At 43.4% G+C, this 18,347-nt stretch overlaps 1 protein-coding gene across 1 annotated transcript in view; it reads left to right on the forward strand.

Annotated features, from left to right (window-relative positions):
* LOC106609807 (brain-specific angiogenesis inhibitor 1-associated protein 2-like protein 1) overlaps nucleotides 1-18,347 on the forward strand; it is a 66,311-nt gene that overhangs the window by 7,432 nt on the left and 40,532 nt on the right. The window contains exons 4-6 of the mRNA XM_014208834.2: nucleotides 10,876-10,937; nucleotides 12,439-12,510; nucleotides 13,449-13,583. Coding sequence (XP_014064309.1) covers nucleotides 10,876-10,937; nucleotides 12,439-12,510; nucleotides 13,449-13,583 — 269 coding nt within the window. The remainder of the gene's footprint in view (nucleotides 1-10,875; nucleotides 10,938-12,438; nucleotides 12,511-13,448; nucleotides 13,584-18,347) is intronic.

Consider the following 18,347-nt stretch of genomic DNA (forward strand, 5'->3'; position numbering starts at 1 on the left):
GGAAGGACACGACTAGAAAACAAAGAAAATATAACTATTGTAAAATAGATTGTGACTGTAAAATGTGTAGAGTATGTTTCAGCTGGAAGTAGAAGCCTAAGTGTTATTGTTCATTGTGTTACTCCAATTAGGGGAGGGGTGGTACGGTTAGTGGAAAATAATAAAGGAAAATATATTTTAAAAAGATAAGTATAGTACCAGTCAAAAGTTTGGACACACCTACTCATTACAGGGTTTTTCTTTATTTTTACTATTTTCTACATTGTAGAATAATAATGAAGACATCAAAACTATGAAATTCCTCATATGGAATCATGTAGTAACCAAAAAAGTGTTAAACAAATTAAAATATATTTGAGATCCACCCTTTGCCTTGATGACAGTTTTGCACACTCATCATACACACTCAGTATATATACTGTATATTTACCCAAAAATATATGGGAGATTGGAAATGATGCAGACAATTACAGTGATGGAAGCTACAATCTATCTGCACTATTAAAGCTGATCAACCCCCTAAAACATAAAAAATAAATACTAAACAAAATACAAAACGGCACCTATTTGTAGATGGGTACAAAAAAAAGCTAACATTGACTATCCCTTTGAGCATGGTGAAGTTTTTATTTAATTTTTTATTTCACCTTTATTTATTAGTTATTAATTACACTTTGGATGGACTATCAATACACCCAGTCACTACAAAGATACAGGCATCCTTCCTAACTCAGTTGCTGAGAGGACAGAAACCGCTCAAGGATTTCACCCTGAGGCCAATGTTGACTTTAAAACAATTACAGAGTTTAATGGCTGTGTTAGGAGAAAACTGAGGATGGATCAACAACATTATAGTTACTCCACAATACTAACCTAATTGACACAGTGAAAAGAAGAAAGCCTGTAGAGAATACAAATATTTCAAAGCAGGCCTCCTGTTTGCAACAAGGCACTAAAGTAATACTGCAAAAATAATATCAAAGCAATTAACTTTTCGTCCTGAATACAAAAATGTATGTTTGGGGCAAATCCAACACAACACATTACTGAGTACCACGCTCCATATTTTCAAGCATATTGGTGGCTACATCATGTTACGGGTATGCTTGTAATTGCTAAGGACTGGGGAGTTTTTCAGGATAAGAAAATAAACGGAATGGAGCTAAGCACAGGCAAAATCCTAGAGGAAACCTGGTTCAGTCTGTTTTCCTCCAGATACTGGGAGATGAATTCACCTTTCAGCAGGACAATAACCTTAAACAGAAGGTCAAATCTACACTGGAGTTGCTTACCAAGAAGATAGTGAATGTGGCCGAGTATACAGTTTTGAGTTAAATCTACTTGAAAATCTATGGCAAGACCTGAAAATGGTTGTTTAGTAATGATCAACAACCAATGTGACAGAGCTTGAAAATAATAATGGGCAAATGTTGCACAATCCATGTATGGAAAGCTCTTAGAGACATTTATTTATATTTTAATCATTTAGCAGACACTCTTATCCAGAGCAACTTACATTCATGAATACATTTCAGACATTCTCTTTCTTTTCCTGTACTGGTCCCCCGTGGGAATCGAACCCACAACCCTGGCATTGCAAACACCATGCTCTACCAACTGAGCCACACGGGACCATGAGAGACTTACCCAGAAAGACTCACATCTGTAATTGCTGCCAAAGGTGCTTCTTCAAAGTATTGACTCGGGTGTGAATACTTATGTAAATGAGATATTTCTGTATTTAATTTCCAATACATTTGTAAACATTTCTCAAAACATATTTTCATTATGTCGTTATGGGGTATTGTGTGTACATGGGTGCGAAACATTTTTATTTAATACATTTTAAATTCAGGCTGCAACAACACAATGTGGAATAAGTCAAGGGGTATTAATACTTTCTGAAGGCACTGTACTTTACATGCAATACTACTTTAGGGATAGCTATCATAAAGTATCTCTAACTGGTTCATAGTATGTGTAGGAACATTCATTTTTCCAGGGAAAACTAGTCTAGGCCCTAAGTATGTATTTATCATTCTGGTGAGGGAAATTATGAATTAGCATGATCAGAATGATCTCATATTAGTCCCCCATCAGTGTTGTGCTTGTAGAATGTCAAATTGTGTGTTTACTATTCATAGTGCTAGCTGGCTTCTAATATTCGATTTCCTCTATTGGGAATAACAACATTTACACTGGTCTCTATGGGATCGCATTACTGTACCATGGCAACATCACAGAAAATAGGCAAGTTATCAAGCCCGGAAACGTACTGAAGAAAGAATGGTGTGCTCCCCGCCCTTCCACCTTTTCTTCACAAGCTGTTTGTCAAAACCTCCAGCAAAGTAGTTAAAACAATATTGAACCCGAGCTGTCACTCTGAGAAAAAAGGTAATTACGTCCAAAAATGTAGACTATTTCTAATTTGAGTGAGGACAGGAGGAACTCAGTAGGAGGTGCGTTGGCTTTTTCATTCTGATAGTGAGTCTAGTAAGTTGGTGACAGCTTTTTGGTTCGGAACGGAACAGATTTTACTGAAGGTGACGTAGTGTTTTTTGAGGCTATGTTGAATTTCTAACCTGAGAGTTGGTGGTGTTTGATAGGAATGCTTAGGTTTCATCACACTGCTCTGCCGTCCATCCATCAGTTGTGTGGGAGACAATTCATCAACCCTCCTAGGACATGGCGTCAGCGTGAGTGTCAGGGATCCCAAACATTTTCCCCAAAGTGGGCAAAAATATGACCCTGCTTCTCTCTCTCTCCATCTCACACGAACTCTCTAGGAATGTGTTGTTCTCAGGATGGACACTGGTCCTGTTTGAATACTTAGAAAATGCATCCTTCTCTTTCTACCTCCCTTGGAGGGATCACCTGTGGTGGAAAAAGTACCCAATTTTCATACCTGAGTAAAAGTAAAGTTACATTAATAGAAAATGACTCAAGTCAAAGTGAAAGTCATCCAGTAAAATACTACTTGAGAAAGTCTAAAACTATTTGGTTTTAAATATACTTAAGTATCAAAAGTAAAAAATCATGTAATATTTCTTATATTAAGCACATCATATGGCATGATTTTCTTGTTTTTAAAATTTACAGATAGCCAGGGGCACACTCCAACACTCAGACATAATTTACAAACTAAGCATGTGTGTTTAGTGAGTCCGCCAGATCTGATGCAGTAGGGATGGCCAGGGATTTTCTCTTGATAAGTGCGTGAATTGGACCAGTTCCCTGTCCTGATAAGTACTTTTGGGTGTCAAGGAAAATGTATGGAGTAAAAAGTGCCTTATTTTGTTTAGGAATGTAGTGAATTTCAAAGTAAAATTTGTCAAAAATATAAATAGTAAAGTATAGTACTTGTATTTTTACTTAAGTACTTTACACCACTGGTGATCACTGATGTGACATGAATTAACATATTTTTTCACAGTGTTTTTTTCTGGTGTTAATTTCGGGCATTTAAATGCTAGGCTATTTGTTTGTCAACTTGTCTATAATAAGATACATGCAGCTTCTCTTCTGTCATAACATCTTGCCTGCCTAAAGTGGTGCTCACTAGATCAATGTAATAAAACGATAGAATGAATGCATCAATAATCTGTCATCAGTAAAGTTTTCTCTTTCATTCTGCTTTCTTGTGGAGTGAGGACGTTTAGGGGCCGGGGAGAAATTGCAAGATCCTTCCCGTGGAAAATGTCCAAATTACATCAGTTTGACCAGTTTTAAGGAAACGAAAAGCTGTGAAATTATGTTTCTGATTAGATTTCAGTTTGTCTTGGATGCATTTATGTGGTTGAAATACTGTCAGCTTCTATGTTTCAGTGTCAATCACTGAAAAGGATTGCGATCCCTAACCGCGCATTCACATTCTCTCAAGACATGCTGAATTAAATTATAATTTCTCCACTCCTGTTACTGAGACAAAATGTACATTTTCTGTACAATATTACTGCATGAAATACTTAATTCTGCAGGAATTAATATTATATACGGCTACATGTTTGTGGTTATAAGCCTACAGTTACTGTCTAGATTTCAGTTATTTACATTAACTTTAAAAGTGAGCAAACCAGGGGGTGTGGCCACACCTGCCGCACCCTTCTGCCGTCCTTGGAATCAATGTTTTCACCAATCTATCCAAAAAGTTTAAATCTATAAGAGGGATTTCACACTTCATAAAGACAAGTGAGCAAGTGAACACTTCCTAGGGAGTATGGTAGGGAGTCAAGAGACAGTCAGGGCCATTGGCTGCTCATTCACCCATGATGCCTCAGGCTTTCCGATCTATCACGCTCCTTTCACTCACCAAACAATCCCATGACCTCCCTAACCCCACACACCCTTCCTTGCCCCACACACTTGCTTTCTGCAGAATTTTTTTACCATGCCATTAACCTAATCTTAAAAGGACATACCCCAAACAATGTAATACAATTCATTATTGCATTCTGTCTCTGTTGTTCATGTAGTTAAGCCTGTACTGCACTGTACAACACATAGACATCTGATATAGAACATATTATGTGATACATCCTTCTGGGAAACTCCTCCCCCACCCAACTCATGGCACATCGCTTAGCAAGTGTCGAATTATGAAATTCTGTATTTCGTAGTTTCTTCCTATGTCATTGTCAATTAGTTTTATCAGCATTTTTATCCCGTTTCTAAAGTCAGAGTCTCTAAACTCATGCCCTCCATGGGTGGGTTGTCTGAAGGATTGTCAAGAGGACATTACTGTCCATGCCTAACTTATTCTATTATGTCTACTGTGTGTGTGTGTGTGTGTGTGTGTGTGTGTGTGTGTGTGTGTGTGTGTGTGTGTGTGTGTGTGTGTGTGTGTGTGCGATATCCATTTTCAGTGGATAACAGCCACTATAAGGATAATGTATATGTGACATGAACACAGATGAAACCATTTGTTGGCCTTTTCCACCCAGCAGTCCATCATGGAGGATGGTGACAAGCATAAGAAGCTACTTAATGGATCATAAAAATCTGGGAAAATGGGTCACCTTAATGTTTCCAGCAGCACTTTAACATAATGGGTGGTGAGTCAGCACCAAGAGAGGGAATAACAACCTGTGTCTAGGACTAATGACAGATTCATTACAGTGTGTGTGTGTGTGCGTGCGTGCGAGCGCGTGCGTGAGCGTGTAAAATGTAATTAAATTATATTCGTCACATGCTTCTTAAACAACAGGTGTCGACGAACAGTGAAATGCTTACTTACGGGTCCTTCCCAACAATGCAGAGAAAAAGAAAATAGAGAAATAATAGAAAACTCTTAGGTTGGAGTCATTTAAAACTCGTTTTTCAACCACTCCACAAATTTCTTGTTAACAAACTATAGTTTTGGCAAGTCGGTTAGGACTTCTACTTTGTGCATGACACAAGTCATTTTTCCTACAATTGTTTACAGACAGATTATTTCACTTATAATTCACTGTATCACAATTCCAGTGGGTCAGAAGTTTACATACACTAAGTTGACTGTGCCTTTAAACAGCTTGGAAAATTCCAGAAAATTATGTCATGGCTTTAGAAGCTTCTGATAGGCTAACTGACATCATTTGAGTCAATAGGGGGTGTACCTGTGGATGTATTTCAAGGCCTACCTTCAAACATTTGGTCGCAAATGGGTCTTCCAAATGGACAATGACCCCAAACATACTTACAAAGCTGTGGCAAAATGGCTTAAGGACAACAAAGTCAAGGTATTGGAGTGGCCATCACAAAGCCCTGACCTCAATCCTATAGAAAATGTGTGGGCAGAACTGAAAAAGCGTGTGCGAGCAAGGAGGCCTACAAACCTGACTCAGTTACACCAGCTCTGTCAGGAGGAATGGGCCAAAATTCACCCAACTTATTGTGGGAAGCTTGTGGAAGGCTACCTGAAACGTTTGACCCAAGTTAATCAATTTAAAGGCAATGCTACCAAATACTAATTGAGTGTATGTAAACTTCTGACCCACTGGGAATGTGATGAAAGAAATAAAAGCTGAAATAAATAATTCTATCAACTATTATTCTGACATTTCACATTCTTAAAATAAAGTGGTGATCCTAACTGACCTAAGACATGGAATTTGTGCTAGGAATTGTGAAAAACTGAGTTTAAATGTATTTGGCTGAGGTGTATGTAAACTTCCGTCTTCAACTGTAGCCTCGCTACTGTTATTGTTCTCTGTCTTTTTACTGTTGATTTTTATTTCCTTACTTATCTATTGTTCACCTAATACCTATTTTTTACTTAAAAATTGCACTGTTGGTTAGGGCTTGTAAGTAAGCATTTCACTGTAAGGTCTACACCTGTTGTATTCGGCGCACGTGACAAATAAACTTTGATTTGATTTGTAATCCATGATAGTTTGCAAGCCCTGCCACATCCGACAAACCGGTATAATAGGATTCGATCTTAGTCCTGTAATGATGCTTTTCCTGTTTGATGGTTCGTAGGAGGCCGTAGCAAGATATCTAAAAAGTGTCTGGGTTAGCGGCAGCTCTAGCCTTTAGCTCAGTGCGGATTATGGCTTCGTGTTGGGATATGTACGTACAGTCACTGTGGGAACGACATCGTCTATGCACTTATTAATGAAGCCGGTGACTGACTCCTCAATGATATAGGATCAATCCCAGAACATCTGTGCTAGCGAAACAGTCCTGAAGCTTAACCGCCGCTTCATCGGACCACTTCTGCGTAGAGCGCGTCACTGGTAATTTCTGTTTGAGTTTGTGCTTGTAAGCAGGAATCAGGAGCATAGAATTATGGTCAGATTTTCCAAATGGAGGGCGAGGGAAAGCTTTGTGTGCGTCTCTGTGTGTTTTGTGCCTCTTGTTGCACAGGTGACATGCTGATAGAAATTAGGTCAAATGGATTTTAGTTTTCCTGCATTAAAATCACTGGCCACTATTATAGTCTTCATCCAGATCGTGGTTAGTGATTGCTGTCTGATGTCCTGAATATCTTTTCATTCCTAGGAAACGATGGCGGAAACATTATCTACAAAAAAAGTTAAAATCAGTGAAAAAACACAAAATAGCAGAATTGGTCAGGAGCCCGTAAAACAGCCACTATACACTCCAGTACTATTAGCCTTCTCAAGGCTGTGTGTGTGCGTGCACGTTAGATCTATGGGCCTGGAGCTGAGTGACACCGATCTCTGATTCATATCCATGTAATATCAGAGAACAAAGACTTCCAACCATGGCAACATCACAACACTCACTCTCCCTACCTGTCATTGGAATGTGTGGCTTCAAGATTGCGATATCGTTGGCCGTGACTCAGATAGGTGTTGTCCATATTGCGTCAGACTCTTGCTGTGACATGACCCTGTACGATTTATCATTATTGTTTTATGAGTGACGACTATCTCAAAGTTCAAATGTCACTGCTTTGGTCATATTGTGTGAATTAGGCCCTTTGTCACACATGTGCATTAGGTTCTGTGTGGCTCAGTTGGTAGTGCATGGTGTTTGTAACAACAGGGTTGTGGGTTTGATTCCCACTGGGGACCAGTGTGAAAAAACTATAACAATGTATGCACTCACTACTGTAAGTTGCTCTGGATAAAAGCATCTGCTAAAACATAAATGTAACTGCACATAGCTCAGTCAGCCATAAACTCAAACCTTTGTATCTATTCCAATGCTGTTTTGCATATTAATAATACCGGTGCGTCGGAATAACCTGAACAGATCACCGGTTGAAATCTATTGTAATTTGTCATCTAATAAAGTTATGTTTTTCCACAGCATGTTTCTCTATTAGACTCTTATGAGGGAACGGCAGGTATTCTGTTACCAGAGGCCTACACCGTTCATAAACTACATCACCTGGTAACAATGTGAAAGATGATGGACGTAGTTTTCTGTGCTATCAAAACCACCATAAACCACAGAGGTACTATAATAATGATCAAGTCGTTATTAAGTCACTGTAAAACCAGACATCACAATGAGACTATAGCCACCACCTAGCACTATCTGAAGACATCTAGGATAAGGCTGGGATACAAGGCTTATCATCATTACTGGGTGGTTTCCCAAATGACCCACCACAAACAGACACAGTCAGTCAAGCTGTAAAGCCTTTGATTATAGTGGATGTAACTATAGCTGAATGTAAGGCTAGTATTATTCATTCTTGTATTGTAGATGAAGCAGTGTTTGGAGATGTACACATATACCTATCTATACAGTATTATGAACAATACTATGTATCCTTTACTGGGTACACTCTTAGAAAAAAGGGTTCCTAAAGGGTTCTTCAGCTGTCCCCATAGGATAACCTGTTTTGGGTCCAGGTAGAACACTTTTTGTTTGCAGGGAGAACTATTTTGGGTTCCATGTAGAACCCTCTCTGAAAAAGATCCTACATGGAACCCAAATGGGTTCTAGGGATCTACCTGGAACCAAAAATGGTTCTTCAACAGGTTCTGCTATGGGGACAGATGAAGTACCCTTTTAGGTTCTACATAGATAGCACTTTTTTTCTAAAAGTATAATAATATGTATCCTTATCAGGGTAGGTCAATCTGGAGACAGCAGAACCAGATTCACTTGTAATGTTTTGAGGGAGAGATGTATTTTTTCCTTATTTACATAAAACATTGTAGCACACAGATCACTGAGACTAAGACCAGAGCCATGTGGAGGATTACAGGGTCAAATGTTCTTATCTAGTCATCTGCCTGGTTAAAACATCTTTTCTTGTTTGTTTTTTTTACCCCTTTTTTCACCCCAATTTCGTGGTATCCAATTGGTAGTAGTTACAGTCTTGTCTCATCACTGCAACTCCCGTACGGACTCGGGAGAGGCGAAGGTCGAGAGCCATGTGTCCTCCGAAACACAACCCAGCCAAGTCGCACTGCTTGTTGACACAATGCACATCCAACCCGGAAGCCAGCCGCACCAATGTGTCAGAGGAAACACCGTACACCTGGCGACCTGGTCAGCGTGCACTGCACTCGGCCCGCCACAGGAGTCGCTAGTGCACGATGAGACAAGAATATCCCTGCCGGCCATACCCTCCCTAACCCGGACGACGCTTGGCCAATTGTGTGCCGCCCCATAGGCCTCCCGGTCGCGGCGGTTAAAACATCTTAAGATGGAGAGGAGTACAGGGATGGAGGGGGGAGAGGGAGGGAAAGAGAGAGAGGGTCGAGAGTAAAGGAGAGGGGGAGAGCGGAATAAGAGAGATGGGATGTCAGAGGAAATCAGCGGGTGATGTTATGAAAACCATCCCTCTCACTACACACCATCCCTCTCACTGCACACCATCCCTCTCACTACACACCATCCCTCTCACCGCACACCATCCCTCTCACTGCACACCATCCCTCTCACTACACACCATCCCTCTCACTACACACCATCCCTCTCACTGCACACCATCCCTCTCACTGCACACCATCCCTCTCGCTGCACACTATCCCTCTCGCTACACACTATCCCTCTCACTACACACCATCCCTCTCTCTACACACCCTCCCTCTCTCTACACACCCTCCCTCTCACTACACACCATCCCTCTCACTACACAATTACTCTCTCACTAAACCCCAGCCCTCACTCTACAGCCTGTTTGAACACCAGCCCTCTCATTCTGCAGCAGGTTGTTGTTGGTGCTGTATATCAGCCTGCCCAGAGCCCAGCCACCCCCCCTCCCCCCGACATACAATGGCAGCATTTACCAGTACGTACTATTGACTATCAGAGGGCAATGTTGTTGAAGCTGCAGTCGGCCAGCGAGGTACAGCTCTGTATAAGCAGGCCTGCCTGGGGTCACACCGTGTGTGTGTGTGTGTGTGTGTGTGTGTGTGTGTGTGTGTGTGTGTGTGTGTGTGTGTGTGTGTGTGTGTGTGTGTGTGTGTGTGCGTGCGTGTGCCTAATGTATGTATGCTCAGTGTGTTTGGGTTGAGTCTGTTAATATGGTCTCACAGGCCCAGTCGTGGTTTTGGGGTATTGAATTAATACTGAGGTGATAGGAGTGATTGGACGGTGGTTGCAGATTTTTGCAAAGGGAATAGAAAAAAACACGACTAACTCATATACAATATTACATTTTGTCAAAAGAAAACCTGCTAGTGGCAGGTGGTGCTAGAGGCAGGTGGTGCTAGAGGCAGGTGGTGCTAGTGGCAGGTGGTGCCAGTGGCAGCTGGTTCTAGAATGCACCACAACTAATTCTTAACAATATGCTGGAATATTATTACAGTATACTCTACAGAACCTCTAGATGTCACCCCATTGTGTCTGTCTGCTGTCATTGTCTACTTCTGTTTACAGTATGACTGCTATTGTGCCATGTTCCTCTATGGCGTTCAATGGTTGTTTTTTCTGTCTCTGTGTCAGACAATGTGGATCTGATCAGTAGCGACTACTTAGTTACCACTGTTCAAACATTACTGTGCCGAAAAGTCATCCATGCAGTATGTAAAAACTCCTCATGACATAAAATACACATTACATTTTGATAAGGGCTAGAGTAAGCTTTGTTCCTGACCACTAAAGTAACAGTTGCTTCTGTAAGCATAGGGAAAGAACAGATGCAACAGCTTTGAGGTGAAAACCCATTGTCCTCCTCGTGACGTCTCAGCCTGTCCCATGCCAGCTAGGCTCTCAGGGACCTTGTTGTCGCCAAGCAATGTGAGGAGAAAGGGTCATAGATGTCCTCAGCATATTCAAATGCAGTAGTTTCCCTTAGCCTGGTTGTCTTACAGTTTCTGCATTGATTCCACACTGATGTATCCTGGCCTTGTCCAATAAGACAACAGTATGTTGACTAAAGCGGATATAGACTAGCAGGACTGTGACTGGCACCCCGGCTAGATGTCCCTTACCTGTGTATGATGTATGATCTGTTTTCTACAGGTGTGGTTCTGATGGAAATCTCTGAGGTGCACAAAAAGGTTCACCTGGAGCTGGAGGAGAATGTAAGTTACCCAGCTGACCTACTGTCACTTCTTCTCTTAGTAAAATAGCAATTATTCCTTTTTTGTTATGTAATTACCATTTTACCATCTAATTGCTAATTAAGTGGCAGACTGAAGTCAAGGGTTACCATTCTCTTTGACCTGCATTGTGTGCTCATGTCCACCCACAGCCATAGGGCCTTCCTATGCCAACTCTCTCTTTCTCACTGTGACTAGTAGTTAGCAGGCTTCCCTTATCCTCTAAACACACCCAGAAGACAACAAAGCCTAGTGAGAAATACTACCTGGACACAAGACAACTGTTACTACTTTGTTTGTCTTTTAGACCAGGGATGGACAACCTGCAGCCCCTGCCCACCCCCCCATCAGCAGTTTTTCTATTGTTATGTGTGACGATCAGTGACTGACAATTAGCCCAAATAGATTGGTAAATTAGTCCAGCGGGCCAGCTATGTAAACTTAGTAATCATGGTCTAATTACCGGCCGGGGGGCCCCTTTGATTTTGCTAGTCTCACTCACATATAATAAAACCTGTGGAGAAAAAATGAATATAACAGCAAATCTTCCTCTCTGACCCATGGCAAAATGTGTAGAATTCACAAAATTAACTCTAAAACGTAAAAATGTTTCACTGTACTGTTTTACACATGTTGCTTCCTGTGCACGTGGCAAATAAACTTTGAAACTTAACTGAATTTAAGATGATTTGTATGATGAATATTGCATTCTCTGGAGTGATGAATCAGGCTTCACTGTCTGGCAGTCTGATGGACAAATCTGGGTTTGGCAGATGCCAGGAGAACGCTACCTGCCCGAGTGCATAGTGCCAACTGTAAAGTTTGATGGAGGAGGAATAATGGTCTGGGGTTTTTCATGGTTTGGACTAGACCCCTTAGTTTCAGTGAAAGGAAATGTTAACGCTACAGCATACAATGACATTCTAGATGATTCTGTGCTTCCAACTTTGTGGCAACAGTTTGGGGAAGGCCCTTTCCTGTTTCAGCATGACAATGCCATACAGATAACTTGACTGGCCGGCACAGAGCCCTGGCTCGCCAACTGCGAGCCTAATCGCCCAACATCGGTGTCCGACCTTACTAATGCTCTTGTGGCTGAATGGAAGCAAGTCTCCGCAGCAATGTTCCAATATCTTGTGGAAAGTCTTCCCAGAAGAGTGGAGGCTGTTATAGCAGCAAAGGGGGACCAACTCCGTATTAAGGCCCATGATTTTGGAATGAGATGTCAGACAAGCAGGTGTCCACATACATTTGGTCATGTAGTGTTTCTGTAAGAGGGAAAGAAGGAGAAAGTAGTCAATGTTTAAAAAAAAAGAAAGACAGACCTGTTGTTGGAATTCCCCTTACTGAGAAAGCCATTATCACAGCTACATTCCTCTGGCTCAGCCTCACAACTGTTATCCTGATGTCACCATCTTAACATGATTATTATTGTCATACGTTTATATATCGACTTGAACTACATTCTTTCTTTTCTTTTCAGTTCAAGCAGTTCCACAAAGAAATCATTTCTGAGCTGGAGAGGAAAACAGAGTTGGATGTGAAATATATGACTGTAAGTACCTTGACCATTGTAGGACCTTGGCAAGGGACAATGTAATAGCAAGGAGTGTGTGAGTGCATGCGTGTGTTTGTGTAGGTGTCTGTATGTCTACGTGTACAGGTATGTGAGTACACACTTCAACATGGTCTCCAGGGCCTCCCGAGTGGCGCAGCAGTCTAAGGCACTGCATCGCAGTGCTAGCTGCGTTACTATAGATCCTGGTTCAATACTGGGCTGTGTCGCAGGGAGACCCATGAGGCGATGCACAATTGGCCCAGCGTCCTCCGGGTTAAGGGAGGGTTTGGCCGGCCGGGATGTCCTTGTCCCATCGCGCTCTAGCAACTCCTGTGGCGGGCCGGGCGCATGCACACTGACACGGTTGCCAGGTGTACAGTGTTTCCTCCAACACATTGGTGTGTCTGGCTTCCGGGTTAAGCGTGCATTGTGTCAAGAAGCAGTGCGGCTTGGCAGGGTTGTGTTTCAGGAGGATGTACGGGAGTTGCAGCAATGGGACAAGACTTTAACTACCAATTGGGGATAAAAAGGGGTAAAAAACAACAACAAAAACATAGTCCCCTGTCCTTTCAATATCCTCTATCACCAATATCCTCTATCACCTCCTCAATATCACCAATATCCTCTATCACCTCCCCAATATCCTCTATCACCTCCCCAATATCCTCTATCACCTCCTCAATATCCCCTATCCCCTCCTCAATATCCCCTATCCCCTTCTCAATATCCTCTATCACCAATATTCTCTATCACCTCCTCAATATCACCAATATCCTCTATCACCTCCTCAATATCCCCTATCCCCTCCTCAATATCCCCTATCCCCTTCTCAATATCCTCTATCCCCTCCTCAATATCCCCTATCCCCTCCTCCTCTCCTTGCATTCAAAGTCCTCTCCATCAAACCTATCTTATCCTCTGTATCTCTCATCCAGGCAACATTCAAGCGGTACCAGTCAGAGCACAAAATGAAGCAGGACTCTCTGGAGCGCTCTCAGACGGACCTGAAGAAGCTGCGGAGGAAGAGCCAGGGAAAACAAGCCACCAAGTACGAGAAGAAGGAGAACGAGGTGAGACTAGAACCAGATCTTAGTTAATCAAGGAGAACGAGGTGAGACTAGAACCATATCTTAGTTAATCAAGGAGAACGAGGTGAGACTAGAACCAGATCTTAGTTAATCAAGGAGAACGAGGTGAGACTAGAACCATATCTTAATTAATCAAGGAGAACGGGGTGAGACTAGAACCAGATCTTAATTAATCAAGGAGAACGAGGTGAGACTAGAACCAGATCTTAGTTAATCAAGGAGAACGAGGTGAGACTAGAACCAGATCTTAATTAATCAAGGAGAACGAGGTGAGACTAGAACCTGATCTTAATTAATCAAGGAGAACGAGGTGAGACTAGAACCAGATCTTAATTAATCAAGGAGAACGAGGTGAGACTAGAACCAGATCTTAGTTAATCAAGGAGAACGAGGTGAGACTAGAACCAGATCTTAGTTAATCAAGGAGAACGAGGTGAGACTAGAACCAAATCTTAATTAATCAAGGAGAACGGGGTGAGACTAGAACCAGATCTTAATTAATCAAGGAGAACGAGGTGAGACTAGAACCAGATCTTAGTTAATCAAGGAGAACGAGGTGAGACTAGAACCAGATCTTAATTAATCAAGGAGAACGAGGTGAGACTAGAACCTGATCTTAATTAATCAAGGAGAACGAGGTGAGACTAGAACCAGATCTTAATTAATCAAGGAGAACGAGGTGAGACTAGAACCAGATCTTAGTTAATCAAGGAGAACGAGGTGAGACTAGAACCAGATCTTAATTCATCAAGGAGAACGAGATGAGACTAGAACCAAATCTTAATTAATCAAGGAGAACGAGGTGAGACTAGAACCAGATCTTAATTAATCAAGGAGAACGAGGTGAGACTAGAATCAGATGTAATCTAATCTCACCGAGGTCTCAGTGATCAGACTGTCTACTCAGTGCACCTTGGTGAGACTAGAAAATGCCCTTGTCCTACTTTTAGAATTTTCTCCATTTTGAAACGGGGTGTCTTTTTTTTCTTTTGGAACAACACGATCAGCTGAGAAGTGACTCTGTGTGCAGTTAGTTTTTTCTGATGGTGTGAGCATGTGCTTGGGTTCCTTGAGTTTCTCAGACGGCTATAGAGAGCACTTTAACAGACGGTCACGTGACTTTACCCTCATCCAAAACTACCTTTTTCACTATGTGTCTCAATATAAAAACCAGACAGACCATTATTGCTCTTGGTTGCCATGGTTGTCATGTTTTGTTTTCACAAACAATGCCTAACCCTTCTATGGACTTCCTTATAAAGTAATGATTTACACACATGGAGCAGTAATCCACAGAACAGGGGTTCCCAATTACATTCAGCCGCGGACCGATTTCTTTCTTGAGTGGATGGTCGGGGGCCCAGAACATAGTTATAAATACTTTGTACACTGCAAAATGACCACAATAATCCCAAACAGATACTGTATAGTATTTCACAAAAGCAGAATCATTTCAAACCTTGATTACATTGGGATATGATCACATATACCTCTTTATTTATGAGTGGGAATATCTATTCCTAAATTCCTGGTGATTTTTACTGTCTTTTATGTCCCAAAATTGTTCAAATAAATTGGGTGGGCAAATAAAATCCCCCGGATGTAATGCTCGTCGTATGAAAGGGACCAAGGCGCAGCGGGTTGAGTGCTCATTTTTTACTTTTAATTAGAACACTGAAAACGCAAAACAAGAAAACGCACGAACGCACAGTAATGCAGGCTACACACAGCAATACAAAAACAACTTCCCACAAAGGGACAGGTGAAAACAGGCTACCTAAGTATGACTGTCAATCAGCAACAACGATGTACAGCTGTTCCTGATTGAGAGCCATACCAGGCCAACAAAGAAATACACAACATAGACAGAACATAGAAATACGAAATAAAGAACATAACCCAAAAACCCCGGAATACTCTAACCAAACACCCCCCTACATAAACACATATACTAACAGACCCCGAACCACATAAAACAAATACCCCCCTGCCACGTCCTGACCAAACTACAATAACAAATAACCCCTTTACTGGTCAGAACGTGACAGTACGCCCCCCAAAAGGTGCAGACCCCGGATGCACCTCACCCAAAAAATAAACACAAAATAAACCCCCCAAACTAAAGGGAGGGAAGGGAGGGTGGCTGCCGTCACCGACGGTTCCCGTGCTACACCCCCCTCCCCAATCCTCCTACTGTGGAGGTGGCTCAGGCTCTGGCCTTAGTCCCCCACCTAACCTGTCCACCCCCGCTGAATACCTCTGGCTGAGGCACGTCGCTGTAGACCTCGGGCTGAAGCACTTCGCTGTAGACCTCGGGCAGACAGACGACTCTGGGAGCTCCGGACTGTAGGGCGACTCTGGGAGCTCTGGACTGTAGAGCAACTCTGGCTGCGCCGATTCCGGACTATAGGGCGACTCACTCGGTTCCGGACTGTAGGCCGTCTCACTCGGTTCCGGACTGTGGGCCGTCTCACTCGGTTCCGGACTGTGGGCTGGCTCTCTTGGTTCCGGACTGTGGGCCATCTCTAGATGGGGCACTGTCGCCGGACACTCTGGACGGGGCACTGTCTCCGGAAGCTCTGGACAGGGCACTGTTGCCGGAAGCTCTGAACGAGGCACTATTGCCGGAAGCTCTGGACGGGGTACTGTCGTCGGAAGCTCTGGACGGGGTACTGTCGTCGGAAGCTCTGGACGGGGACTGCACACTAAAAGCCTAATGCGTGGGGCTGGTAGTGGAGGTACCAGACTGGAGACACGCACCCCAAGGCTAGTGCGAGGAGCAGGAACAGGACGAGTTGGACTGGGCTGACGCACTGTAAGCCTGGTGCGTGGGACTGGCTTTGGATACGCCAGACTGAATACACGCACCTCGGGGCTAGTGCGAGGAGCAGGAACAGGACGAGTTGGACTGGGCTGACGCACTGGAGGCCTGGTGCGTGGGACTGGCTTTGGATACGCTAGACTGGATACACGCACCTCAGGGCTAGTGCGAGGAGCAGGAACAGGACGAGTTGGACTGGGCTGACGCACTGGAGGCCTGGTGCGTGGTGCTGGCTTTGGATGTGCCAGACTGGAAACATGTACTTCAGGGCTAGTGCGAGGAGCGGGAACAGGATACACTGGGCCGTGAAGGCGCACTGGCGGACTTGAGCGCAGTACTGGCACCACTCTTACTGGCTGGATGTCCGCTTCCCCCTGGCAAATGCGGGGTGCTGACACCGCGCACACCGGCCTGTGGATGCTCGGCCTCGACGCCGTGCGCATCACCCCATAGCACAGGACCTGACCAGTAACATGCTGCCTCCAGTAACCACGGGGAGTTGGCTTGGGGCTTAATCCTGGCCCAGCCAAACTACTCGTGTGCCCCTCCCCAAAAAATTATTTGGGCTGCCTCTGAGGCTTAAATGCCAATCGTGTACCCATATAACAGTCCCGATCTTCGCTCCACCTTCGCCGTTCCTCCCTCACTGTCACCACCTGTTCTCATGGGAGGCGATCCCTTCCAGCCTGGATCTCCTCCCATGTGTAGGATCCTTTTCCTTCCAAGATGTCCTCCCAAGTCCAGTACTCCTTGTAGTCCACCTGCTGCTCCTTCCTCCGCTGCTTGGTCCGTTGGTGGTGGGAAGTTCTGTAACGCTCGTCGTATGAAATGGACCAAGGCGCAGTGGGTTGAGTGCTCATTTTTTACTTTTAATTAGAACACTGAAAACACAAAACAAGAAAACGCACGAACGCACAGTAAAGCAACACTGAAGGCACATCGAGGATCAAATGCCTCTCATCACATTCGAATGGACAGTGTGTTTTAGTGAATGTGGGGAGTGGGAGCACTGTACACTCTTGTGTGAGTATTGCGCTCTCAAGTGTTGACTGGCTATGGGTACAGCCAACTCTGGAGTATGAAGTGTGCACCTAGGAGCTGGTAGTTGGCCTGGAGTTGGTTGGTAGTATACACTCACTGACAGGCTTCACAGGGTGTAGTGGGACTGGGAACAGGGGAAGAGTTTATACATAAAAAAATGTTGCCTTAAATAGAGTAGACTTGGAGTGGTGTCTGGTAGCATATTTGGCCACTAACAGTAATCAGAGGATACAGAGTAATAGTCTTCCTAACCATAGACTTCTTTATTAAATAGGACAAGGGACAAGGTGAGAGATGGGCCCCAGGAGATGCTGTCTGTTGATGAAACCCACTCTGGCTCTGCTCAATAACTCCTCTTTCACTCCTGCTTTATTGACTGGTTTCATCGGTCCTACGTTGATGAGTGTCAGTGTGTGAGCTGGGTTTCTTTTTAACATGCAGCACATGTTCTATTATTATTCTGACTGAAATCCTAGAAGCACTAGCTTACTGGGAGTTTGGAAGAGGAGAATCATGTCTCTTTCTATCCCAGAAGCACTAGCTAACTGGGAGTTTGGAAGAGGAGAATCGTGTCTCTCTCTATCCCAGAAGCACTAGCTAACTGGGGGTTTGGAAGAGGAGAATTGTGTCTCTCTCTATCCCAGAAGCACTAGCTAACTGGGAGTTTGGAAGAGGAGAATCGTGTCTCTCTCTATCCCAGAAGCACTAGCTAACTGGGAGTTTGGAAGAGGAGAATCGTGTCTCTCTCTATCCCAGAAGCACTAGCTAACTGGGGGTTTGGAAGAGGAGAATCATGTCTCTCTCTATCCCAGAAGCACTAGCTAACTGGGGGTTTGGAAGAGGAGAATCATGTCTCTCTCTATCCCAGAAGCGCTAGCTAACTG

This window comes from Salmo salar, chromosome ssa01 (assembly GCF_905237065.1).
Source record: "Salmo salar chromosome ssa01, Ssal_v3.1, whole genome shotgun sequence".
In the NCBI taxonomy this organism is placed as follows: domain Eukaryota; kingdom Metazoa; phylum Chordata; class Actinopteri; order Salmoniformes; family Salmonidae; genus Salmo; species Salmo salar.